The sequence below is a fragment of the Pogonomyrmex barbatus genome, unplaced genomic scaffold (genome assembly GCF_055798465.1).
Source record: "Pogonomyrmex barbatus isolate J1 unplaced genomic scaffold, ASM5579846v1 scaffold3, whole genome shotgun sequence".
Lineage (NCBI taxonomy): Eukaryota > Metazoa > Arthropoda > Insecta > Hymenoptera > Formicidae > Pogonomyrmex > Pogonomyrmex barbatus.
Window position 1 is genome coordinate 13,629,627 of NW_028297127.1, and position 27,963 is coordinate 13,657,589.

A 27,963-nucleotide genomic window follows, 5' to 3' on the forward strand; every position below is an offset into this window, starting at 1 on the left:
GTCTTAGAAAAAGGAAAAAACAATTCCGAAAAAACGCAAGATAGAAATTGTCGACACCGTGTTATCAAAATATTAAGAAGAAAAATTGAATATCATTAAATAACCTTAACCTGCCAAAAGGAGAAACGTGTTGAGATATCTATTTCTATTTTGGTCTTAACTTGTACATTTATTTATAATTATTATACAGTCTCAGGCTCGATATTCCATCTCACACAACTTCTTACCCATTCTCTCTTGATTCTTTCTCTCCAAAATTCATCTCATATTCTCATAAAAAGTCGCATCTAAGTCACAGGAAAAAGAGCCAAGAGTCCAATTTTGTCCGAACACATAAATAATAAGAGCAATTTTTTTTTTACACTTTCACCACGCAAAATTATTTGCTCATTTCGTATTCACGGTACAGATGCGACTGCTCATACAAGAAATATATATATATTTATATATATAATTAAAAGATCATGATCGTCAGGCTGCTCGATTTGAAAATTCATATACGCGTCATATGTAAAACGCAACGATGATATATTCTGCAAAAGATAAATGAATGAAAAAAATTTGCATATATATATATATATATATATATATCGAAAATTTGAATCAAATGAAATCATTTCTTTTAAATCTGTAAAACCTAAATATTTGATAATTTCTTCTTCTACAATCGATATTTTATTTTTCTATTTATTTATTTTTGTTTTTTTTTTTGCAAAGAGAACTAAAATTCGAGATTACGAAGATTAAAATTCAATTTCGCGATCGAAAATGAATTTTGATCATCCATCATTCTTTTAGCAATGTTTTTCGCAAAAGCAACAAATCGTCAATGTTTAAAACGGAAAAATTTATATCTAAACGAAAAAGAAAAACGCAATGACGATATATTACGCGTTTCTGACAATTCTGCAAAAGATAAGCGAGTATCACGAAATAAATTCTCGTCAGACGAAACAAATGCTAGTTTACGTCGCTTTATGAAATTTCTCATGTGTCTGTTGTTGCGTTTTTTATCATCGAATCATATGCATGCGAATCAACACAATTAATAAAATCGTAATCGAGTATAACGTTGCTCCTTCTCGAAACTGGGCACAGCTATCACAGTTGTCCCTCTTAAACGGTTCCCACACAATGATCGATACCGTTGCATAGCGATCTCTTTTCTTTAATATTGCGATAAATGATATGTCCTGATACAGGATGTGCTCCGAATTTTATCAAGCTTTTTTCAGCTACGAGACGTGTGACAAACCGGAGGAACTCTGAATAATTCGGTGCGGATCCTGTACATCAATGCTACGAATCGCGAGATTATCATGCAATAATATCGAATGATATGCGAGACGGGGCTGCTTCAATTGTTTTCGTCGAATGTCCAAGTGTTACATAGGAAGCACAACTTTCTGCTGACAAATCTAAAAATTTGATTAGATGCGGAAATAATTTTAATTTTTATAGCCTTCAAAATTATGCACGATGTAATTTGCAAATTCAAATTTCAAATTGATTGCAAAATTTTTGCAGTATTATTATGATCACGCTTAAGCGCCCTACTATAATAAGTTTGAATCCAAAAGTTTTGAATAAAATTATTTTCAATATCTGTATATCTGGCCAAATTTTTAGGATTTGCCAACAAACGCTATGCACTCTCCATGTAATTAAACAGAAGAGTGATCGCGGGATAGGATAAGCAAATTCGGTTTTCCCTTTATCTGTGTTCATTATCATCTTAACGATACTCTAATGGCAGTCTGTGCAGGGAGGTAAGTGTCTGTCAAGAATCAGCTTTGACAATGACATCGATTTCATGATGTTCCTATCACGTGTCACGAGGTCGAACCGATCGGGCTCGTTCAACGATAGCGCGAATCGAGGAAAGAGAATATATGTATTATATGTCTCTTGTACGTGTACTCATTTTCGAGAAGGAAAATAACGCTCAATGTCACCAACCAGACATCGATTGACCCGAGCTGCCCAACGATTGAGATATGCTGGGCTTTCACGGTCGCTTTCACACGTCAGCTTTCCGTCCGGAATATATTCCACCGCTTATAAATATCCGTTCGCCTTTCTTTCCTGTTTTTCAAAGACGTACAACAAAAAAAAAAAAAATATCTATTTTGAGTGTATGTGGAAAGAATATTTCGATGTAGACGGGCAGATGAATTAATTAAAATTCTACAATAGAGCTACTTGGAATGTGTGAAGGAGATTGTGTAAATTACACGGCGAGAACACGGATATTTATGTGCGGCGGTATGAGACCACACCACGCGCGACAGATATATATATATAAGAAAATAAATTCTTAAACTTTCCGCTTTAATAATCGTGCCGAGAAGGTGCGTTCTTCTTTCCCACGCCGTTTTCCGTTCGATTTAACGAAAACGCGACTTTCGCAGCAGAGACGCTCCTATGAAAGCCCAGAATGCTTATCTAAGAAATTAAGCTACGAAGTGGCGATACAATCTGGATAATCATTTCTTCATTTTTTCTCTCTCTCATACGTTTCTTTTTTTTTTCACACTCATACGCTTCTTATTTCTTCCTTCAATCCTCTTCTATCTCACTACAAAGTCAGATCGCCTCGTGTATGTATAAATTCAGCGCAGCAGGACTGGACGATACTTCACGCAATCAACGCGAGTCTCTTAGATATACGAGATACTTCAACACCGTGTCTTGCATCTCAATTTTCAAAAATACGCATGCACTTCGTGTATCGCATTTACGAAAGCGGTCTCGCGTGATCCGCGCGATACTTGAGTATCGCCTGTCAAGATCTCGTCATTTGCATTCGAGATATTCGTTTCTTTTTCGCCTCGTCCAGCCCTGGCGCCAATAGGTAACGATTTGCTCTTAAACGCACCTCGTCTCTCTCGCTCGTCGAGAATTCGTTCGATCGATTCGATTCGGGCAAGTGTTACGCATCGTCGTCGTCCTGGTTCCTAGAAATATCCAGAATTATCAATACGTATACATCACGCTCGCACGTTGGTCGTTATTCGGAAAAGTGAATTAGATCGTAGATCAAGTCGCTGGAATTTTTCGTTACGGTAACGCAGAAGCCTCGTCGACTGAAATTAGAAAATCGCTGAAATTGTTCCTTTAAAATAGCATTCGCGAATCCTGAATTAAAATTTGACACGAATCAGGAGAGATGTGGGATTCAACCGACTGAGATTTTCGGTTAAATGGAAAAACGAGTCGCCAACGTATAAAACTGATAAACCTCATAACAATTAAGTTAAAACGAGTCACGACCTATTATTTTGTTAAAAGAACATTTTCCATTTTTCCACTCTTTACGATCATCCCAGTCAACTTTAGCTAAAAAATAAATGACCCGAAGTATCGTACGGTAAATATCACTGTAACAAAATGAAAAGCGGAAGAAAATATAAGACTGTCGAGAAATTGCATGAAATGCTCATTCGAACGACATCCTCATCTCGTGACGATTCAAGGATTCGTTTGTACGTTTTACATTTTTTTTTTATCGAAGAATGCTAGAGCTCGCGTAAGACATTCCTTGCGCCGCAATATCGGACACCTAACGTAATCAAAATAATTACATTAACTTTTATGCTAGCCACACCAAGTAATGAAAATAAAGTTTCGCCAATATCGATATACATCTTCAGAATCATTAGGCGTAGTTAAGCGTAATCTATTCATTCTCCAATTCATGACTTGTATCATCGATCTCACTCGAACTTCCTATGGCAACAGGATGGGAATCTGAAGATGCCTTTCTTCACACAACTGTTGTCCATCCGATGAACTCCCGATAAATATACCTTTGCTTGAAAGCTTTGTAACCCTCGGGCAGATAGTTGTCGAAATCGCCGCTACTTATTGCCTTCCTTCATAAACATCTCGATACGTATGGTCTCGAAATTCTTCGGATTGAGGACGTACATACAATTGATTTATCTTCGACGATTTTGAATGGACCAATTGTATATATAGCGATAGAATGACGAGTCATTTAAATCATCGAATTCTAATCTGCCGCCGAACTCGGACACCGGACGCTTTGTAGCAACCTAAGTACCTTACCGTTCTATTAGCCAATTCACCAGCTTTGGATGAGTAATGGACCTGCAAAACATCGAATTGCTGGCAAATTGGAGCCAAGTTGAACGGACTTAGGTGTATCAAGTCCTGCGACTCTCGAATGATATCTCTCTTTGGCTTTTTCGTCTTTTTATGTTTCTTCGTTCGAGATTTGGCTTCCCATTCTCTTCGTTCGTAACAACTTGCCGTTCTCCAGAGTTTTATTAATGACCTTCGAAATATCGTTGCTTCTGTTGTCTTTACAATTTTCTCGACACCAACACACGATCGGATTTAATCAGATTGATCGTCGATTTCTTTCGCCGGTTTTGTTTATGCTTCGTATCTTATCGCGTCCTGCCATTTGATCCATCGTTCGGCATGTAATAGCTTACCGTTTCGTAAAGCTTTTTCGATTAGAAGTGTGAGATTGCTCTTGCGAAAGTCATCGCAATTACCTTGACAAGCAGAGGAAATCAGTTTAATCGTTGATTTCTTTCGTAGATTCTTTCGTAGATTCAATCGTGATTTCAATCGTAGATTCTTTTGAGCCTGCGTCGTTTTTTGAAATTCTGGATATTCGATTGTCGAAGAAACATTATGATTTGATGATAATTCTTCAGTTTTCTTAATGAACTGCGCGTTACCGACGACGGACACGTTTGAGAAAATATATGGATACGGCAAGTAAAAATTATAGCTCGGAAATCGTGTCGTATTATTTGCCGGCTCCATCGATCTTATCCGATCGTTGTGCACAGTATTCCGCAATTGATATGAGTATCCTTGACCGCTTCGCATCGTCAACATCAGCCACAAACATATTCCGACAAGATTTATGTAGGAACGAACGAATCTCGATGTCATTTTTAAGAGATATCGATTTCTTCTCCTTAGAAAAGGAACGACGCACTTCGATCTTTTTATTCAATGTTTATACTATTCTCGATTAAGAAAACGCTATTCTTATTCTTCATTTATATTTTTCACTCAGATGGTACACTTTCTTGCAATTACATGGTAATCTTGTTAAACTGTCTTACGTTCCGTAACGATACTTCGCGTACGATTCTGTAGATAACAAACAACTGAACTCGCAAAGGATTTGAGTTTTCCTTCCAAGGTGAGAAGATATGCGGGAGTTATTTGGAGAAAAAAAAAAAAAAAACTGCCGAACGCAAAAAAGTCAGAATATTCAAAAAAGATAGAGAAGCATCGAGGTTTACACATCAGAATTCAAAATTAAACCGGTTTATAATAGTTTAAATTGGTAATTCTATTTCCTTCGTAATAATCGTATAAATAAGAAGGATTAATAATTCTTCTATAAGTTATCAATATTGTCTAAGATAAATAATATAAATGGCAGACCTCTAACTCGCTGTATTAATGCGAGAATAAATTTTCGTGGCACTTGAAATATTTTGTTGGAAACAATAGAAAGGATCAGAAGACACACTTGGGTATTTATAACAATTTAGATATATGTACTATTACCTTTACCGTTAGACAAGGCAAATTTATTTTCATTTGGTCCAAGAGATCTAAAAGAGAGTAAAAAAAAAAAAGAAAAAAGAAAAATACAACATGAATTAAATATATTAAATATATATATATATATATATATATATATATATATATTAAAAAATTTTTGTTCGTGCATAAACCTTGCATTTTTTTAAAAACTACGTTTGTTATTAAAGAAAATATACATAACAATAGGGTAAACATACTCATTGTGCTAAACTTTCGTAAGCAAACTCGCATTAAATGTACATAATCTGAGTGAATTGTACAGCGCATTAATTTATCAGAAAATACATATCAATGTATTATTCTTGATGTATGTATTTATCAATTTTAGATAAACATTGTCACTGAAAAACCGTAACCAATTTTGGGCATTCCTGCCGATATATGCTATCGTAATCGTCCATAACAAATATCGTAAAACATGACATATATACATGTATGGATATATACGCGTGTTGTGTGTGTGTGTGTATTTGTTTGTATAGTGTGTATATTTACGTGTTTGTGTGAATATAGAAATATTCGAGTGGACTCCTTCCATTATAGCGGGCTAGTGAAGTTAACACACATACATAATATATTATGTATAATGTATATTATATCTAATAAAGATCTGGCGTATACTGTAGTACGACTGTAATAGTTTTGCCTTAATAAGCAATAAAAATATGTAAAAGACTGAGCTCTGTTTTAGCGCGCGGTACATATATACATATATATATATATAATATATAAATATCACACACACTCTCTCTCTCTCTCTCTCTCTCTCTCGTATTTTCTTTTTGTTTCTTACTACGAATCGACTAAACTCGGATTATAATCACCCTGGATATATCTTGTACGCCAATTGCGGTGCATATGCGCGCGATGTAAGTGGGTCGAGGCGAAGCTTCGTGTATCTCATTCGTCCCTTGCGCGTGACTCCTCTCTTCCATCACAACATACCGTGATAGGATATCTTTAATATATCCACTATGATATTTATACTGTCGCGCGAGCGAGTCGCCCTTTCAATTTCGCATCCCCTTTACACGTATTTCATACATTGTGGTCGTCCTGTAGTCGATTGCGCAACAATTCAAAAAATCCATTGACCGTTTCGATGGGAAAAAAGTTGATATCGTTGTGCCTGAGTCTTCATTCTTCTAACTGTTGTCTGCGCTTTGGAGCGCAAAGATCATATGCCTTTTTCTTTTCGTACGCGTCACTGCTCGTTCATGGAAAATCTGAACAATAGATTTAACTTTCACATACCATATGCGACGAAGGAACGAATCGATCAATCGATCAATCAATCAATCAATCGATCGATCGATCGATCGACAACGACAACGATGACAACGACAACGACGACGACGACGACGACGACGACGACGATAATAATGATGATAATGATGATGATGATGATGATGATGACGATGATGACGATAGCACATGAAGGATATCCTCGCGTGTTCTCTCATAAACGAATGAATGGAGGATGCAAAGATTTAGGACATCGAGGAACAGGGTAGGCGGGGCGAGCCCATCTGCGTGAGTACCCTGTCGAGCCACTGCAGCGGCCCATTTAAATGCAGCTCGATCCAGCAGGGAGTCGAGGTGACCGTCTGCCGGCGGTATTCCGCACCCCAGCCCTTCACGAAGCTCATCCGGATCGTGCACATACGGGTCAGCTGATACACCGCTTCGAAACCCTGTGACACTGACTGCGACAGCAATGCCGCGAATTCCTGATTGTTGAAGATCTTCAGATTGCATCCTGCATGTCAACAAAATAAATTGACACCAATTCTGAGAACGATGAAAGATTTTTTCAAATAGTAATTGTTTTATGCAGATAAGAGACGTTAATTTTTCATTGGAACGAAGTTATTAAATAAATTATCGGCTAATGGGTAGAACAGTTTCATTAAAAACAGATTTCATTGAAAGATGCACAAGAAAAATTTTGAAGAGTTCCGATAAATTACTAATTACAAAGCAGAATCAAGAAATATGCGTGGAGAATAACGAAAAGAAATATGGAAATCCAAACAGGCTGGTACTTTATTAATTTTCAACAATTTTTATGATAGAAAATATCATAACGCTTATAACAAAAAAATCTAAAGCAAAGAACTTGGATAATTTTGTAATTAAATAACTTAAAAATAATAATAATTTACCTGGCGGTATTTTGCAAACGGTGGCCGGATGCCAGCCGTAACGTTGATTGCAGTTGGGACTCTGCACAAAGATACTCGAATCGGATAGACATTCGGCGAACACTTCACCGCCAATGTAATATAGCCTCACGCCTTTGCCGATGTGTCGCCTAGTCTGCTCGACCACCGTATTGCGATTCACATTGGACAGCAAACCGAGGCAGAAACGCTCCGAGTTGCTCGGATCGGTAAAACCGTCCACAGTTATACTCGGCTGTGACGCGTGAAACGTCTCGCCCACTCTCGTATTTAGCTCGTAGTAACTAATTGAACACCTGGTAAGCAAAGCGGAAGCATTTGTGAATGGCGCACATGGCGCGACGAAGAGGATCAAAAAAGAAAAGAGAAAAACCTCGCGTATCGCGTATCGCGCTTACGCAAATTAATTCCTCGGTTTAATTTCCGCTTCTTAATATTCTCAAGTGTCGATCTCTATCCGATTATCTCGCGTCGATATATATAATCCGATTCGAAGGGGGAATTCTCATTCTATAACTTCGTCACTATCTCGACCGGTCGGTTTCGGAGAAACTAGGATTGAAATCGTCTCTCGAATAATGTATGTCTGCGAGGATGCGATATACACCGTACGCGTCATCCATTAAGCAGCCCGGCACTCACCAAAACGCGGGTTCGCAATACATAACCGGCTGCGCGTCCACGGGGCTAGGCGACAGGCGTGACAGGGACATGTTATCGTTGTGGTCCATATTGTCGCCGTCCTCGCTGATGTAGCCCGGCGGCGGCGTATCTGCCGGCGGATCCATGGATCCCGGAGCGGGATGAGGTGAACCCTGCACGCTTCCGAGGCTCCCGACGCTCGCCGGACTCGTTGCCTGCATGCTCTAAACATAAATAATCCGTGGCGTCACATTTCTGAATCTGATAACGCGTTCTCTTATTACATAGCATATGTAGGATATAACGATCTAGTCCGTACGGAAATCACGACGTTATGGGACTGCACCGATTAATTGGAAATTACAACGACACGTTTACATATATTTACATGTTTTGTGACAAATAATATTAATTATTCAATATTCGTATATAGTAAAATAATTATATATACACTATATATATTTATAAATGACCTATATTCATGTAAATAATATTCATGATTATATTCATAAGATATAATAGATAATTAATAATAAAAGTGACAAAGTTAAATGTTTTCATAAGAAAATAAATTAACATCGGGCAGGCCAATTTGATGAACGTGATCCATTTCAATCACCGACCTGCATTCCTTGGTATGGATTATTTGGTTGTTGCTGCTGTTGTTGTTGCTGCTGCTGCTGCTGCTGCTGCTGCTGCTGCGGGGACTGCGGAATGCCCTGCTGCTGATTATGCTGGTGATTCAGAGTCGCGTGGAAATTCGTGTTCTCCGGCACGCTGACGCTGAGCTCCTCCAGAGAGGTGTTGTAGAGGACGGTATTCTCGTCGCTGGCTAGGTTGTGCCGCGGCACGAGAATGGCCGGCAAAACTGCAAAGTTTCGTGCGCTGCGATATAGTCACGCGATCTAGTCTCGCTATGCTTACGGTCGTAACGGCCGATTAACAGCCCTCTCCCGAGAAAGAGGAACGGAAATAAAGGAAGAATGAGAGAGAGAGGGAGAAAAAGAAGGAGCGTAATTCGAGCAAAACAGATAGACATACCGACAATCACCCTTTCTCCTTCACGGAGAAGGAAACAATATCAATTTTATTTTTTCGCTGTATATAAATAATTCGTCCCTTCAAATAAGTAAACTTATCGTTATTCTGTGAAGTTTAAATATAATAAAATAAAAATTTGATCATAACCAAGTCTCGTTAATGGATTTAAAAAAGGCCAATTCCGTTAATATTTGATTCATATGCTCGTTATAACGTTACCAATAATTTTAATGTGTGGCATTCGCGTACCTGGCGTTTGTATTCGTTGATAATGATAAGGGTTCACGCAGACCTCGTCGCGCTTCTGGGTGAAGGCGTACTCGCAGTGCTCGATCGCCCTCAGCTCGTGGTGCGACTGCAGATCCGGCCAGCGCCAGAGTCGGCAGTAAATCACGTGTGGCAGACCCTTGCCACGTACACCCTGAACGCCGTTGTCGCCGACACCGCCCGGGCTAGGCCTGCAAAAGCGCAAGGAAAAATCACGTTACTTCCAGAACTGCGAATCGCAGAACGAAACGAGATTCGAGGAAGGAACGAGTCGCGACTTTTTCTCGAACGTATGATCGTATATTATATTAAAGTATAAATTCATTTCCCCCCGTGAGCACCAAAAGGATATACCTTCAAGTGGAATTTATCAAATTCAGAGAATTCCTATTTCGATTTAATTAAATTTATATTATATATTTATTATATGGATATTTTTATTTCTCCTTTTTAATAATATGCGCGTATACGTGCGCAAGTTGATTTATCGGAATTTCACGAATGCATAATTAAAGTTGAAATCCTCTCCATGAATTACGTGTATATTCGTGAGATTTTTCGCCACTCTGTCAAATCCGGCTCGGTCTGCATCGCGTCGTGTAGCAGGCCGGAAACGGCGGGTGTCCGCGAGGAAAAAGAATCCGAATGGAATTCGCTGCGTAAACCCTTTCCGCGAGGAAATTTCACGAATATGACGCGTCGTTCTGTTCTTCTGTGCCGCGCGGAACGAGTGCGTAAAATAAAAGATGAAGATAAAATCACGCACAATTGATTGTAACAATGGCTTGTCGATATCATATTCGTACTTGAATCGACTTTATTATGGTTACACGTTGAATATGTCAATATCTTGGAATTACGCGATAATCAACGACGTACTGTAATTCAGAGGGATGATGAAGAAAAGGGTTTTCAGATAGAAAAACACGCATCGTTCCCAGGAAATAAATATCTCGATAAAATAAAAAATTCAATGACGCGGAAAGAATACTTTTATTGACCAATTAAAAAATTTAGCCAGATACAAATCTAAAAATAATTTTGTTGAGTCTTCAAATTATTATTAATTAAAATTAATTTGACGTTCGAATTGATTGTCAAAAGATCAAAAATTTGTGCAGTATTGTTATCATGTTATTTAAGCGTTCTATACAAAAATTTTCATGGTCCAAAATCATTTTCAAATCTATGTCTAGCCAAATTTTTCAATTTAATTATGCATTCGTAAAATTTCGATAAACTCGAATTTTTAGATTTGCCAGCGAAACTATTCTCTTCGTGTAATACTTTATGTACACTTCGTGTAATAATTTATCTAACAAGAAACGCTATTACTTACTTACAGGAAAATAAGAATTATGTGAACTATCGATAAACTGCAGTCAACGTTGATAACCGCGGACAACGTTAACGAAGCGGCTATCCCAGTTCTGGGAGAGCGTCGATATTTCGATTGGTGGAGGAATTAAAATCCAACATTCGTGCGAGGTTAATGGGAATAACTTCGCGATAGGCATCGGTAAAAAACGATAACGTATTACATATACGCAAGTGAAAAGAATTATGTGCGAGGAGATCCTTGAAGTGATGTAAATGACGGTAATGACAGGCTACCCAAGAGCGAAGACCGCGTTTGCGGAACGGATAATCGCGGCGCTTCTCCGCACCGGCGTAGAATTAAACGGTATTTAATTGCAAAATTCTCGCTCGCGATTTCGCTCGCGTAATCTCGTCGCGCGCGACTAAATTGCAACAACAGAGTAACAAAGCTCGCTTGGAAAGAGTCTATCGCTGCCCGTAATTAAGTACAAGCGATGCAATTAAGGCTTCCGTATCCGTGTGACGGAGCCACAATTTATCATGGAGTACCTTAAAGACAGCACTGCGAAACTCATTATTTCCAACCGCGCAAATCGTCGATGCTCATCGACTCGTTTTTCAATTTTCTATAAATTATTAAAAATAAAAAAAAAACCTGCAAGTTATATAAAATCCATGTGTGTATTATCCTTCGCTCGACGAAGATACGCAGGCCGTTTAATGTTTAATTTAATCCGAAATCTTAGCAAACGCAACATTTACCTCTCTCAAATAATCTTCTGGTTCGCGTATCTTTCCAACTTTCCCAGCGAAAAAAAGAAGAGATATGGCAGAAACAGCCGAAAATTAGATGAAATGTATAAATAATGTATAAACCAGACGTATAAATCCTGTATCACTCCGTATAAGATCGCCTGCGATGGAAACGAGAAGGCCGAGCTCGAACTTACAAAATTTACGATGAGATTAGATGTGTAACGTTTCTGTCGATGCATAATGCAAGACGTACGTCACTTAGCCTTGAATTCTTTTCTTTTCTTTTCTTTTTTTTATAAATTCGCATTTTTTCTCCTTTTCTGCGTATATGTATATTGCCTCTCGATTTTTCTCTTTCTCTCTCGTTCGTCCTCATCGCATTTTTTTCACCCCTCCCTCCCCTCCATCTCTCTCTTTCCTCTCTCTCTCTCTCTCTTGACGTTTCGATTATCGTTTCCACGTGACACTGCACTGCATTACATAATAATTTAGAAACGCTCGCTCGATGTGATTCACGCGATTCGCCCGACCGCTCCTTGTTCGCATTCCGATCTGCCGATTTAATCGTGCGGACAAAGCGCAAAATCGAGCGCGAGATAATTCGACGATGCGGTGATAGCATCGGAGGTTCCTCGTGACGTCACGCGCGTCAGACGAGGACGGGTGAACGCGGTCGCGCGAAGAAACCACGAGGGTGTTTCGTCTCCATACCTGTGCCTCCTCTCGGTCGGGGTCGTTATGTAAGAACGACGACACACTCGGGACGCGTCGCCGCTCGCTTATTTAGATAATAAATGTCGCCGCGACATGTCGAGAGCGTGCCCTGCTGCGTACCTAATGACGTGTGACAAGACGGTGCGGACAGTCGGAACGGAACGGAACGTTGCATCCCGAGGACTCATGATCATGAGGCTTCATGATCATTCGCGTCAAAGATGACCGACATCACTGCGCGCCCGCGCGCGCGCGCGATCGCATTAATCCATCGCGATAATTTCCACGCGATGAATGGATATTAAGTTCCTGATTCTGAATGGTCCAATCTGATCAGCGATAGCTTAATGCGGCGATCGAGCTCGGCGATTTGAAAAATTTCATTTTGAAAATATGTAAACACGAATGAGAAATTGTACCCCATCGCGACGAGGCAAAGATGTTAGCAGCGTCTTAAGATGCTGCATTTTTACCTCGCTTTGATCGTAATGGCGAGAGATATTCGATAAGTTCGACAGAAAGACAGGATTCTGTCGCATGAGAATTTCTCCGTTTCCTCTTGTCAGATTTCGCTGTGAGTCCCGCGCGGCGGAAAATATTCGCGATATTTCAGGAACGGCTGAACATATGCCTGCACCTTTCTCTCTTTCTCTCTCTCTCTCTCTCTCTCTCTCTCTCTCTCTCTTTCTCTCTGTCTCTCCCCCTCTTTCTCGGTTAATAGATGAGCCTGCTTGCCTCTCCCGTATCGACGCGAAGAATTAGGCCGAAATCTAATTGGCCGCGTTACCCTGCGGCGACGAAGTAATCGCCTCCGTTAATAACTGTCCCGTCCGCACCCGTCTTGACCTGCGCCTCGACAACGCGAAAAATTTCAGAGAGCCGGTAATTCGAACATTTACCCTCACACTCGATCGTCTACATCTCATCTATGCACGGATAAAATATTTTCGTTCGCGATTTTATAGTCGAACGCACGGCCAAATTTATGCAGTGGCCTTCAAATTCTCCCGACTGTCATATTATTATTCGTCATTATTATTCGTATGAATATTAATGCGAGAGTACTATGGTCACAGACTTAAATGACTTATGTCAGCAGACATGATGATACTCGGAATCAAAGGCGAAGTCAAAGGCGAAGCGAGTAACTTTTGTCGTTATAACTTTCGAAGATCGTAATGAGGCGAATCTCTCCGTTCGCGACAAGCATCTCCCGAAGTTGTATCCACAAACTCTTCGAACTCTCGAATCGCGAGATGTCAATGCTAGCGTTGATCAGAAACGTTACCCGTCGTGAACCGCAGAGACCTTACGTTGTGCCGCGCAATCGCGCAAATCGGGGACGATGAGTTTAATCGTCGACAGAAATACGAGAGGGATTACGCGCGCATTCAAGTACTTCGAAGAAAAAAAAAAAAAAAAAAAATCAGGAGAGTAGAAAGAACATCGCGGCGTGAAGCGCACACTTCGAGTTGCACAAGGCCGATTTATGGCCGCTCTACACCACGGATAGTCGGAATCCTGGATAGTCGAGACGTATTTTCCATTCCCGCCCCTTCTTCTCGCAAAGAGACAGCTCATAACCCAAATTATTACCGTTCTCGATGCCCCGCATTATCGCTCGTCAATAACGCACGTTCCGTTACGTTTATTTTCACGTGAAACTTCGTCGTGCCAGCCGTCAATGTTCGCCGGCAGGGCGAACTCGGACTGGGATAATTCGAAAATGACAGTTTAAGCGCATTCCTTTAAGCATAATCACGACTGATCCGTCCGACCGGACCGAATCGCCCAAAGCGAGTTCGCGACTGTGTAAACAGCGCTTTGCCCGAGTACTCGCGCTCGAAAAAGAGTTAAGCGGCCTAGCATAAACCCGCTACTTGACTACTAGCCCTGGCTACCGGTTTCCGTGTAAACCGGCCATTATCGCAACAGCTGCGGGCCGCGAGAGAGAAAGAGGAAGGAAGGCAGTGTGGGATACCACCGACTTTCGAGATGCGAACGCGAGCGGGGGGGGAGCGGCAAAGGGGGACGGCCTGCTTCTTCCCTCCTGCGCAGCTCCTTCTGCCGCGTGACTGACCGTCCTCACGTATAATTTCCTTCGGATTTCCACGTATCGTCTTCAACGCTGCACAGATCAATATGTCAGCGAGCGATCCCGGTAGCGAATCCGCGATAAAGTAACATGTTTCTTTTTGAACGGAAAAAAAAAAAAAAAGCGAATTGCTCTAACATTTTAATCCTCAACTGTGAATGCGGAATTTCTAGAATTTCAGTTATTTATTTTGTAATTTTGATCGCATGTTTTCTTCTCCTAACTAGAAAAATAAAATTTACAAACAAAATTCCCATAATCATTCATATACAAAAATACAAAAAAATGTAGTAGCAAGTATACAAAGTGGAGAATAATTATTTTTTATTTTTCTTCCTTTCGTATCTAAAAGTTCTTATAGAATCCTTTATTTATTAATATGTACGCAGTTAAAAGTTAAAATATGTAATAATCCGTAATGAAAATTATAGATATGCACAGCACTTAGGGCACAGCACAATACGATAGTTGTAAATTAGATTTATCAAAGCGCGATTTACACGAGAAAGATTCTTGTCGGATATCGTATTATCACGATTATTGAGCAAGGGCGTTATTACACAAACGCACGAGAATCATGACGATGAATTTTTCCATCGAGAACGAGAAATAGTCTGCACACAAATCGATTTATGCGGTCGTGTAAACACCGAAATACTCCGTTAATCTTTAGAGACTGCGTGAATTCGGAGAGAAATCTTTCTCGAATAGTTCTCCAATTGAGAATGTCGTCTCCCGCCCGCTCGTCTTAAAACAGAATGTCTACTCAAATCCGAAAAAAATTCTCTGAGAATTTCCTAATTCTCAATGCAATTTATTAAAAATTTCAAATAACAAAAAAATCTTTTTAAATGTATTTTGCAAATAAATGCATATTTACTGTGCAAGATCCTTAATACCTTCCATTCATAAAATGAAATTAAGAATCACTTGAGTTTCAATAATTAAATTTGAAACGTCATAAAAGAAACGTTCAAAAAAAAAAAAAAAAATTTATACTGCATAAAATCATGATTTTCAATACTGAATATTGGATTAGTCGTAAAATCGATGTTTCAATATTTAATATCAGCGAATGGATTCTATCACTTGTCGTTAACAATTCAATTAGCAAACTCCCGATTATAATATAAAGACAAAATATTGGAAAAAACAACTTTAAAAAAATTCCTTGAACGATACAATAATATATTTCTACAAGTATTCGTGCAGCTCGCAACCCGTACGAGAGAACAAAATAGCATAACTCTTTGTAACTCTCCGCTCAAGGAGATATAACTTATCATGTCGGTTACGTTACGTCAGCTTGTCTTATCGACCCGGCCTTTTTTTTTAAGCCCTCCTTCCTCCAGCTCTTCGACCTCAGCCCACCGATTGTGCGATAATCCAAATCTCCGTTAAAACTCAGCCCGTTTTATGCGATCGCGGACGAGCGTTCGACGATTTAATCTCGGAATATCATCGTCAGTGAAATTGTATCCGCACGGTATTTCAATCGGACGTCCGAATATCTGTTCATTTATTTATATCCGACGTGGTTTTGATGTCATAATTTTTCGATCGATCTGAGGTCAATATATGTGTGCCACAAAATCGAGATTAAAATCACAAAGTAAAGGGAAAGAGCCCTTTGAAGAGTTAATTAAAAATTGTTATAAATATATTATTAAAGAAATAATTCGTGCGTAAAAATGTGTACAGAAGGTCCTAATTATTGAAAATATATACTACATTATGTTCCATATAAATGACATTGATTGTCGGAACAGACGATCGATTTTCCCGCAAATTTTTCGGCTTCACTCGGACTTTCGAACGATCTGCTGCCAAACGTCAATTATTCATGGAACTCCTCATGCAAACCAAAAACGTTGCCTTAAATTTTTAAAACGCGATTCTCGGTAAACACGATCGAGAATAGCGCTAAAGATTTGTTATTAAATATCTATATCAAGCGTCATCGTTGCACCGAGTAAAATAGAAGGGGATCAAAAATAGACGAGATTGCTAATTCGACACTCTTAATTAGCCCGAATTATCCCTCTCGTGGCTGTTGCAATTTCGCAGACTGCTCGGGTAAAATTTCACAAAGCTCTTTCGGATTATAAGCTCGACACGGGTCTGTCTCTGTTAAAGTGATATCTTAGGACATAATCGCATCATAATCATTTCTGTTTATTCGGAAGAAAGTACCTCTTTTCTCACGAGCGCGTTGATGAAATATCGGCAGCGCGCGTCAATAATATCGATATCGCAAGAGAGAACTAATGAAAAAGTCTCTCTTCCTCTTCTCTTTATATATCTGTCTATCTCGCTTCTCCTCTCTGTGCTTCTTCCATTTATTTTCCATCGTGAAACGAGACTATTACAGCGGCCTGTCGTGGGCGGAAAACGCGAGGGAAAAACGCTTTCCGTCGTTAATAAAACCGCTCGTATTGCTCTTCAATTGCCAGGAGTAAACTTTCAAATGTTACGCGAGTTTCATACCCGTCCCAAAAATATCGGGGATGCGAAGGATGCCGGGAAATTGAAACGCGAAACACGTCAGCCCGCTCGCCGATACGTTGTTAACGCCAATTTATCACCGCGACGTGTAATTAAACGAAATTCCATCGACAATGCGAAATAAAATTTGGGCGGATATTTACGACGCGTTCGCTATCGATTCGAGGGAAATGCAGCGCCGTTTGGGGATGCGAGCCGTTTTTTTTTTTTTTTTGTTTAATGTACTTTTTCCGCGCGCTCGCTCGTTAACGTTTAATAAACAAGCTTGAGTCTAAAGCGACCGATATCTTTTCATGGCACGCGAATAGAAAGATGGAGACATTATGTGTTTCGATATAAGATATTCGTTCTCTTATTCTCCCATATCGAATTATTTCACAAACGTAAACAAAACGTAAAAAAAAAAAAAATAATTCATTCGAACCTGATTGAGTATTTTAAACATTTCAAAAATATTTTTGGACTGTATTTCTAGAAATAGATGGTGCTTGCATCCCTTATTGACATACGCGATATAAAAATGTTTATCATATAGCTTGTGTTTTTTCTATCTTCCTCTTGTTTTCACTTCGCCGCTATAAAACTTTATGGAATTTGTAAAACAGTTTGATTCAATTTCGTGGATAGCTGTAACTTTCGTGCGATCGTACATTAGGATTATTTATTTACATTAAAATAGTAACACAATACGAGCCATATTAGATAATACTATATTTTCCTCTTCTTTCGCAAAACATTTTACCTTGGAATTCTATTTTTTGCCCCGACGGTGATTCGATTTGTCGTTCGCGATTCCTTTCACTGAGATCGAACGAGCATAAGGTCAGCCGCGATAATCAGTCGCGGTGCGAACGAAGTGCGAAGTAACTTTTACCGCGGATAATGCATTAACAAATCGCTAATGCCATTACGTATGTACGGCGCATTTTGCCGTTATTACGCGGCGTAATCGCGACGAACCGAGCGCAACGGGATACGAAACGTCGATCTTTACGTAATTTTTCCATCTCCCCCGCATCGCAAATCACACCCTTTTCTTTCCTCTCACCGTCTCGGGCGAGACGGTCGTACGCGCCGAGAGATCGGTGCCATTAATTCTCCCCGCGAATTGTTCGAGCCAATTGTCTTTCGTAAACGCCAATTGACTTCGTGTACCAGCAGCCGAAACCGAGTGAAATAGAGATGCATCTCGCTGTTGAATTTTCTGTCTAAAAACGAAGATACGATTAATCCCTATAATTTCATTTTTAAATGGCAAAAGACAAAAAGATAAGTATTATTAACAGCTTTTAAAATTTTTTTCCTGCGTATTTTTTTATGCAATATTAAAAAAAATTCAAGTTGTTGAATATATAAATAATGTTTATATAATATATATTGATAAATGATATATATTTTAAAATATTTTAAATGTGTAAATACACATACGTATATTAGAGATCTCCAAATTAATAATCTGCGAGATTGTTTAGGAAGACGACGAATGCGATAAACGCGACGAACGTAAAGAGGTTCAATAACGCATCTCAGTCTGCATCATCGGCATAAATCATCTTCGCATCGTAAAAAGCAGAATTATATGTAGGAGCGAACAAGAGTCGCGGATTTAAGAAGCAGAGAAGAGTTGTGTTCGAATGACAAACCAGATAAATCCGCCGTCGATCGAAACTCGGCTCGCTCCACGACGCAGTGTGTCTCCGAGGGAAGGTATCTCAATCTATTTCTATAAGATTTCACTTCGCGATAAAAGCGAGAATGGAGCGGTTAAACGAAGCCACCCCACCTCATCGGCGAGAAACTCCTCTTTTTGCATCCAATAAAAAGAAAAAGTTTAACGATGACTCGCGTTGGAGGAGTAAATCAAGGCGCACTTTTTCTCTCCCGATGCAATTGTGATTCGCATGTTGAAATGCGCGATGCGATATCTTTACAATTTTAAACATATATATATATATATATATATATATATATATATTCATATAACTCACGATATAAAACATATATATATATATGTTTTATATTGTGAATTATTGAATCAACATATATATATATATATATATATATATATATGTTTTATATCGTGAGTTATATGAATGATGAATCTTAGCGTAATGGAGGATGTTGCATTAAATGAGGTAGTCAGGTAAATTGGATTTGACGCTTATAGAAGACAAAAAAGAATTACGTAATGTAAGATTCAACGCGATCCACTTTTGCCACTGCTATGTACTTAGATAAAATAGCGTTCAAAAAAAAAAAGAGAGAAGGAGAATACACGCGCGTCCCTAATTTATCTTTGATTTACGATATCGATATAGATCGGCATTATTTCTCGACGCGGCGCACCGGATGTGGCCGGATATTCTGGGTTTTATTTGGATAATGTGAAAATCGTGTTCAATGTCAACGCGAGAAAATTAGACGGTTGTATTTAAATAGTATGCTGAAATAATACGCGACAAAAATATTCCGAAGATGGAATTTTATATTTAACAATTCTCTCGAGAATAGACAATGACTAGAAAGAGGAGAAAAGGAGAATAAAAACGTTTGCAAATTGTACTTTCCCGCGCGATTGTGCCCAATTAATTTGAGTTTCCAAAATTAGTCTATATATTCAATGAACAATCAATCAGGTAATTATATAGCAAACTATATTCCTCCCTTCGACGTGTTAGATTAAAATTAATTGTTTTCTGAACATTCATATATTTTCCGATCATCTAAACGCGATATTTTCCTCGAAAGAACAAAAAAGTTCAAGAAGTGGAGACTCAAGAAACTGAACGCAATTCTTTTTTCATGAGAAAGTCTTTTTTTTTTTAAGACTTCAATAATCCATTATCCAAGGTTTTAATTATCTTCTCTTCTCATTTTGAACGAGCTTTCCTTCGAAGAGGAGAGACGCCACCCTGGGAATCCACCGCCGCTCATTCCTGCGGTGGACGGCGCGTATTCCGGGGATAACGTCGAGGAAATGGGAAGAGGCTTAATTTACCGTCTAACGGGGATCGAATTAACGTCGTGTCTCGCGCGCGCATCGTCCACTCGGGCTATTCGAAGACACGCACAATTGCGATAACGCCGAGCTGCTGCCTCGCGCTGCTTGTTGCTGCATCATCGACGTCGGCATCGCGCATTGTCGGTCCCGTACACGTAACGCACGTCATTAGACAATAGGCATCGCGCGCATATATACGTATGTATATACGATATATATATATATGTGTGTGTGTGTGTGTGTGTGTGTGTGTGTGTGTGTGTGTGTGTGTGTGTGTATGTAACGTTAATGTAACATTCGGGAAGTTGAACAAAGTTTAATTTCCTCGATAGCGCACGAAACGCCTCGCTCGCTCGCTCGACTGTTTGCTGATTTTGCAAGCGAGGCGCGCCGTTATGCAACCATGTGCAAGCGCGAATTCGTTCAGCCGACGTATCTACAGTTATTCGGGAAATTGAACGAGCGTCTCAAAAGTTCCGTGAATCTTCTCTGACATTAAATTGGAAAAGAGACAAAGAGCGTGGGCGGACGCGAGAGAGATAGAGATATTTCTATAACGTCACATAAAAAAAAAAAAATTGAATAACGTGCGTTTCCAAAAGATATCGCGTGTTTGCACTTTGAAATTTTTAATACGCTCAATCGATGAAAGAACTTGAATCCAAATCGTCTTAAAGACAGAGATAGAGAGAAAAAAAAAGAGACAGAGAGAGCCGTACTCTTTGAAAGTGAAATAAAATAGTTTTTCTCATCGCTTCTCAAACGCAATTCGTTCCTCAGGGATATCGATTTAGGGCAGTTGGTTGGATAAACTCCGGAGATTTCGCGCCTCGCGCACCGTCTCCCCGCGGGATTAACGGAGCGGGAATATTATCGGGCACGTGATATCGCTTCGATCCTTACCGCAACGTGATTATGAATCGGCACGAGTCCCGATGACGCGAAGCCGCGGGAGCGTGCGTGACGAATGGGCGACGCGGCGGGTGACGTGCGACGTGCGGCGCACGCGTTTTGGATCCCGTGTACAGTATCGTGGAGGATATATCTGGATCCTGTCCGTCGCCGTGTTGCGATGTTGCTGCTCAGGCAACGTGCAGGTAGTCAAATATATCGAAATCCGTGGGACGTGCTGACGCACTTCGCGCATTATCTGCACGCGCGCGTCCCGCTCGCACGTGCCCGGTGAGTCGCGCGTGCCCCCCTCCCCCCCGAGACTCATCACAGAAGCGGAACGTGTCGCACGCGGTTGTGCCGCGGTTGTCCACGGCACGGGACTGGATGATGCCGGGAGATCGTGTTAATCAGCGGCGCGCGATATCTAGGACACTCCGCAAAAATAGATATTGCTATTCAATTCCGACACGTCAGTCGCGATCGAAGGTGTTACTTAACGCTTTCACTGCCGGAAGCGTTTATCGGTTTCTTATGGGAAAAGTGGAGAAGATACTCGTAAGCGCTTTATTTGCGTGAGCATTTTATATTATTTTAATATACCCATAAAGTATGAATATTATAGGATATAAATAAAAATACGTTTGGAATATTGATTGGCGAAGGATTAAAAAAGAGTTGATGAGAGATAACTTGGAAGATAACTTACAGAGATCTTCAAACGCGATGAAGATTTAATATACGAGAGGAAAAAAAGAATATCTTAATGTTGTTACGACTAATGATTGCAAGAATGGAAATTGTTTAGCGGTTCGGGTCGCGACTTGCATCGGGAATCTGGATAGGAACTAAAATTGTGGTTAGTCGTCTCTCTTTTAATCCCAAGCCTTCATCGAGCTTCACCGAAATATGAACTTAATAATAGATTCTCCACTTTATTGTTGTCCGGTGTTTATTGTTAAACCAAGTCGGCGTTCAGTGTGCTGATCAATGTGATGTCACAGGGAACGAACACACCAGTATGTATATATTTTTATACCATGCAAAAGAAGAAAAAAAAACACAATGAGAGCGCGATCGATAGAACGCGCGTACGCACAAACATAATTATAATAATTATAATACATGATAATCGCGCAGAACCTCTTAAATCTGCACATTCCGCTCTATGACAATGTGCTCGAAGGATATTCGAGACAAAAAAAAAAATTACATTTCTCTAAAACAAAAGATTTCAAAAAACTCACGCAAAAAACGTGCCGCTGCGAAATCACCGCCACTACATTTGACACTTTCAGTCTTCCCCGTGCTGCCGATCGGCGCGAGCGTGACATTTTTTCCGCGTCATCAAAATCCGGAAATTCTCACGCCGGATCGCCACGAAGCCCCGACGTGTTTTCCTTCTTGTCTTCGCTGTGTTATGGCCTTCCCCGCTCCTCCCCGCCACGCATGGATCCTGAAGCGCGTACGGATTTCTCTCGCGGGCGAGGTCTCGTCGTCGAGACTCGCCGCGATCTTCTCAGTTGATTCTTCGCAGCGTCCGAAAGTTGGCGAAACGCGCGCGATCCGCTCGCGCGTCCCCGCTCGACTCCGATCCGCTGTCGCGAGGATCACGCCTTTCCCGCGGACAGACTTCCCCCCTCCGTCGCTTTGGAATCCTTGATCGAGGAGAGGCTCCTCACCGACCAGGCCAATAGGCTCAGGACTACTATTAATAAAGTTGTCATGCGGTACGCATGCTGCCGCTGCCGCTGCCGCTGCGGCCGCCGCCGTCGACGCCGCCGCAATCGATTCCCCAAGGCTTCGACATACGGTACACATAAACGACGCGCGAGTGAAGCGCCACGTGATGCATCACTTTGATGTGTACAGGATCTCCCAAACGACGCGAATGATTGTCGTGATTAATTCCCGATTGCACGTCCCCCTTCCTCTTCCTCTTTTAACGAGCGCTCGCTCGCGAAAATTCGAGCATCGGAAGAATCGCACGTAAAGCCTTCATCTGACGCAAAATAATGCTCGTAAAAATCGCGAAGTTTCACAAATCTTCCTTCGGGCATCTAAAAGTTCAAGGTAGAAGGAAATAAGTTGATTATTCAAGTACGATAAGCTGATGATATTTAAATTAAGTTGTTCAAGTAAAAATGATGAGTGTATCTACGATATCTTACGTTTGCTGGTATTACGGGATCATATGACCGTACAAATAGTGATAACGATAAAGAAAAGTCGTTATTATAATACGAGACAGGGACGACCGAGTTGACTAAGTAGCTCAAGCAGTCGTGCTATTTAAATAGTCGATGTCGAATAGATGAATATTAACAATTATTAAGTAACAATTATTAAGTAACAATTATTAAGTAGTAATATAAGACTAATATAAATAACAAAAATACAAGAAATCATACATGCGATCTCTGTGTTCGATAATAATTACATGTTCAAATTAAAACCCGAGGAGGATGCACGCGCACAGAGAGAAACAGTTTTGATCAAATCGCAAAGCAGAAAGGCATATATATGTACAACTTCGATTCTTCAAGCGAGTTACATGCAACAAAGTTTATTTTTAGCAATATCCTTTGCAATAGATTCCCACCGATATCCGCGTGTAAATACAATGAAAATTAAATGTATTTTACAGCCAATCGAATACATCGGCAAATTGCGATACAGGCGCAATTATTCGCATTTCATAATTATGCGGATTGTTAGAAGAATCTCCAGACGTCGTGAATATTTTATATAATTAATAATAATGTATGACATAATTGTAATAATTAAATCACTATGCGAGGCTCTATGATAATTATGAATTATGAGTGCTTTACTGCACTCCTCGTGCTCGCTACGTGACACGTTTTAATATTCAGCAGAAATAAAATGAGAAGCTACATCTGGCTTTGTAAATCTTGTATCGTCGCTCGATTTCCATGTTTACTCGATTTCCATGAATCTAAAATAATCCCTTTGCACACGGGATGGAAACATTACCGGTGATGTACATCGTGGAACTTTATCGATTAGAAATTTCGCGGGAAATAATAATAATTAATCAGATGTTGTAACGTCCAATGAGAGTCCAATGCAATTTCAAGAGAAATGCAGATAAGAAATCTCAACCCGAGTGGTTTCACATCGTTATCGGAATGATAATTGCCCCTTGTCTTTTTCCGCGTTGCTGCACGCGGATGTAGAAAAATATTGAAGGGGACTGTAAGAGATCAAGATTTTATGATCGTTATCTCGATAACTGAGTTCGTAACGATACCATTTTTCCACGCTCCACGATCGGACGTCGGGGGAACCGCGGGTAATTTTACACCCGGATTACCATCTTGCCGTATTAAAATTTCCACGTTTCGATTTCGCTTTCCGCGGCAATCTCACGACACGTTTAAAAAGCAAAAGCAACGTTTAAATAAACTTTAATCGTCTTTATCTTTCCGCGAGTCTCAGATCGATAGCCATCATTAGCCAGGATATCATTACTACCGATAGCTTTCGTCGATCGAAGAATTGTTCCAAGAATTTCTTGGAATACGCTGAAAATTACACATCAATAAAACTGTCTTATATTATTCACGAACACGAGGCTTTCGTCTCGCAAAAACGGAATTGTTAACGGCCAGTTAAAATCGCCGAGTTGTCAAAGCGAATGTTCCTCGCAAATAATTCCTTTCCGTCTCTTTTGTCTCATTGATGATTGATTTCTCATTGATAACTTTTTTTTCTCGGAAAAATCGCGGGATAGATAACCACGCACGCACGCACGCACGCACGCATGCGGGCACACGTGCGGAATTGAAACGGCCGCCGCGTGAATTAATTGCCATTTGTCCCATAACGTGAAACAAACTGTTACGGAGTTGCAATGAAGAGCTCGATCGTTTATACGCCTCGTTCCGAACAATGTGATGTACCCGCGTTCGTTTACTTTTATCATCACGTGTGTTCCCACGACACGAAACATATGAGTCGTGGTATATATGCAGAGCATTTCTCGCGAAATGCGTATTTCGAGAAACTTGATCTTCGTCACGTTGCCTCGCGTATCCAGAAAATATACGATCGATCCGATTACGTTGATACATTAACCACTATTCAAACGAAAATGACATTTAAATTTCAGTTACCAGAAAGCACGTTCCCTTCCATAATTCTTTTGTTGTAATCAAACGCGTTACAAAAATTTTCGTGTCGTATCAAAAGAATATTCTTTTACTATTTCGCTATTTTGTTTTTTGCGAATGCGGAATAAAACGTTTTAACATCGAGGCGTATAATCATCTGGCGTATACCCGTCTCTACTTACGTGATTGCTTCAATTTTTCATTTTTTTTCCATGACATTAAATCGGGAAGGATTGAGATCAATCCGTATTCTGTTTGTCGCGTGTGCACGCATCCGCGATAGTCTAATTAGAAAATGTCTTCGGGCGTCGCGTCTATTTTATGGTCGCAATTGATTCTATCAAGGCAAGATCAAAGCGTGATAGAGGCATAATTCGTCTTTTATCAAGTTACGTCAATACAAACTTCTTTGTTCGAAACGAACGCGTGAAGACACGGGCTGTCGATCGACTTTGTCTTTCGGATGTCATGATCCTCGAATTTTAACGTGGACTGATGCTCATTTCTACCAATAAAGATTAACTTTAATTTACTTTTTCTTTTTCTAATTCGAAAAATTAGAAAAAAGTAAAGAATATATTCAAACTGTAATTAAAGTTAATCTACATTAATAGAAATGCATATCGAAGATCGATGTGAACGTTCGAAAAAAATCACCCTCGTGCATCATTTTATCCTTTAACATTCGGTAAGGATAAAATAATACACGGGAGTCGCTCGGATGTTTCCGAACGTAGCCTTATCATCCGATCGAGTAATAGGAATCTTCGACAAATTCTGTTTGCCGTAGATCAGGAATTACGTGAGTGTCGCGTGTTGTCGAACTCTGCGACGCCGTGTTGTGCACTTCACACACGACTACGCACTTTGCGAGCGATTGATAAGTGCTCTTCCGCCCACGCGGCAGTGACAAGTCACATTTGAAGTTCCTTTGAATGCGCACCGAGGTGATCGCACTTGCGTCATCTGGCAAGAAGGATCTTCGCCTCGATTATGACAGATGTGCACGACGAGCCATCGCGATATCCGCAGTTCACAGCGAATCGCAAATTGATTTAAAATTCGTCTCGTTCTAACAGATTTACACCCACTTCCACCGACGTAGATTAATTTTGATCTCGGTTTAATTTACTCTTTATCTTTTTGCAATTGTAGGAATTAGGAAAAGATAAGGAGTAAATTAAAATTAATCTATACCGATAGAAACGGAAATCAGCGAGATAAGACATTCTTCGTCGCGATCTCGAAACATTCTCAGTCAATTTCAATTCGAATCTTTTTCAGAAGCCAAATCGAACAGCTGTAAATTAAAGTGAAGAAAGGTAGAGGCTTCCGGGACAGGGCTTTTAACGTATTCGCAGGACAGTCCTGCGGCTTGGTCACGTGCCTCCTCGCACGTGTCCAAGTTCCAGTGTTTACCTGTGCACACATGCATGCACGCGTGCGTGAACGCGTGCGTGAACGCGTGCGTTACACCGCCGCCGACCGGCCCTCGTAGCGTCGTGACGTCGTCACCCTCGCGTCTCGTCTCGCCTCTCCCGAGGCGCTAACGCGTGGACAAGAAGATACGCGTTCTTTTTTTCCGCACGCGCGCGCGCACACACACACACACGTCACGCATCTCGATAAGGTGCACACGAATCTGCGTGTATACACGCAATGAGCCGTCGGCGAGAGCCTAGTAAGACGCAGAAGCGGCGCGGGATTGATAAAAAGAGGACCGTCATACATATGTACATATATACACGCGCGACACAAAGCCGTTTCGCGCGCGAGCGTGTCTGTGTGGCGCGTTGCGTGTATAATGCGTGTCAGACGCGACGCGCCACACACGCGCGCATATATGTGCATATATGAGGGAGCGCTCGCGCGATTTATTCTCTTCCATCGCCTCATCTTTCTCTTTCTTCCTTTCATCCTCTGTCTACGTCGTTTCATCTCTAGCGTACTTTTCTCTCGCTCTCGCTCTCTCTTTCACTCCTTCCTCTCCGGTGCATCTTATCGCACGATATCGCATACATGCAAGGATGATCTGTACGGATATGACTTTGGCAAAATTCGTTATTGTACGCACGTACCTTGGGATAGTGATGCACTTGGTGTTGCAGCTCTGCGTCGTGATGGCCTTCTCGAGCTCCTCGAGGCCCGCGGACTTCTTCAGCTTCTTGACCAGACTCTTAACGGCCTTCTCGCTCCATTTGTCCTCGCTCTCGGCCTTTTTCCAGCCCAGCAGCCGCTTGACGATAGGCGGGTTAAAGCTGGGCAGCATCGAAGTCATCATTTGCCCTGAGACGAGCGCGCGCGACCCGCATCGGGGCCGCTCCGACGGGTCGTCGTCGCGGTGCGCGTACAGAGTGCGTTAACGATTCGTTTTGCCGCGCGTCGTTCCGACGGGTCGTGTCCTCACTCGGCTGTGGAGTCTCGGCGGCTCACGGATCGGCGGCCGTGTGCGCGCGCGCGCGCACCCGCGTATACCCGATCACGACTCGCTTGCGGGCCTCCGTACCCGGTACGCACAACAGAATCACTCACTCTCGCACGCAGACGACGAATATTTTGCCACGGCCGCCATAGTGTATCCTGAGCGTGCGCCTCGGCGCGGCTCGGCCGAGATCGGCGTTCCTCGGTCGTGGCCACGGAATGCGGGCGTTACTAGAGACGCGCATATATCGTAGTCCTTGAAATATCTCGAGTGGCCAGTGATGATTGGTCTTTACCGTTAAATCCCTAAATTTAGATTGACGAATCACTCAACCGTGGTGCAATTGTTGGTGTTTGTTGAACGCAATTTTAGTGAGCTTTTGCAAT

The 27,963-nt window shown here is 40.9% G+C and overlaps 1 protein-coding gene across 1 annotated transcript; it reads right to left on the reverse strand.

Annotated features, from left to right (window-relative positions):
- Positions 1-142: 142 nt before the first annotated feature.
- Smox (Smad on X) lies at positions 143-27,753 on the reverse strand. Its single transcript, XM_011634771.3, has 6 exons — positions 27,234-27,753; positions 9,720-9,928; positions 9,053-9,297; positions 8,430-8,653; positions 7,770-8,083; positions 143-7,363 (listed from the first exon to the last, which is right to left on the reverse strand). The coding sequence occupies exons 1-6, from the start codon at positions 27,434-27,436 to the stop codon at positions 7,095-7,097; spliced, it is 1,464 nt and encodes a 487-aa protein (XP_011633073.2). The 5' UTR covers positions 27,437-27,753; the 3' UTR covers positions 143-7,094.
- Positions 27,754-27,963: the final 210 nt, after the last annotated feature.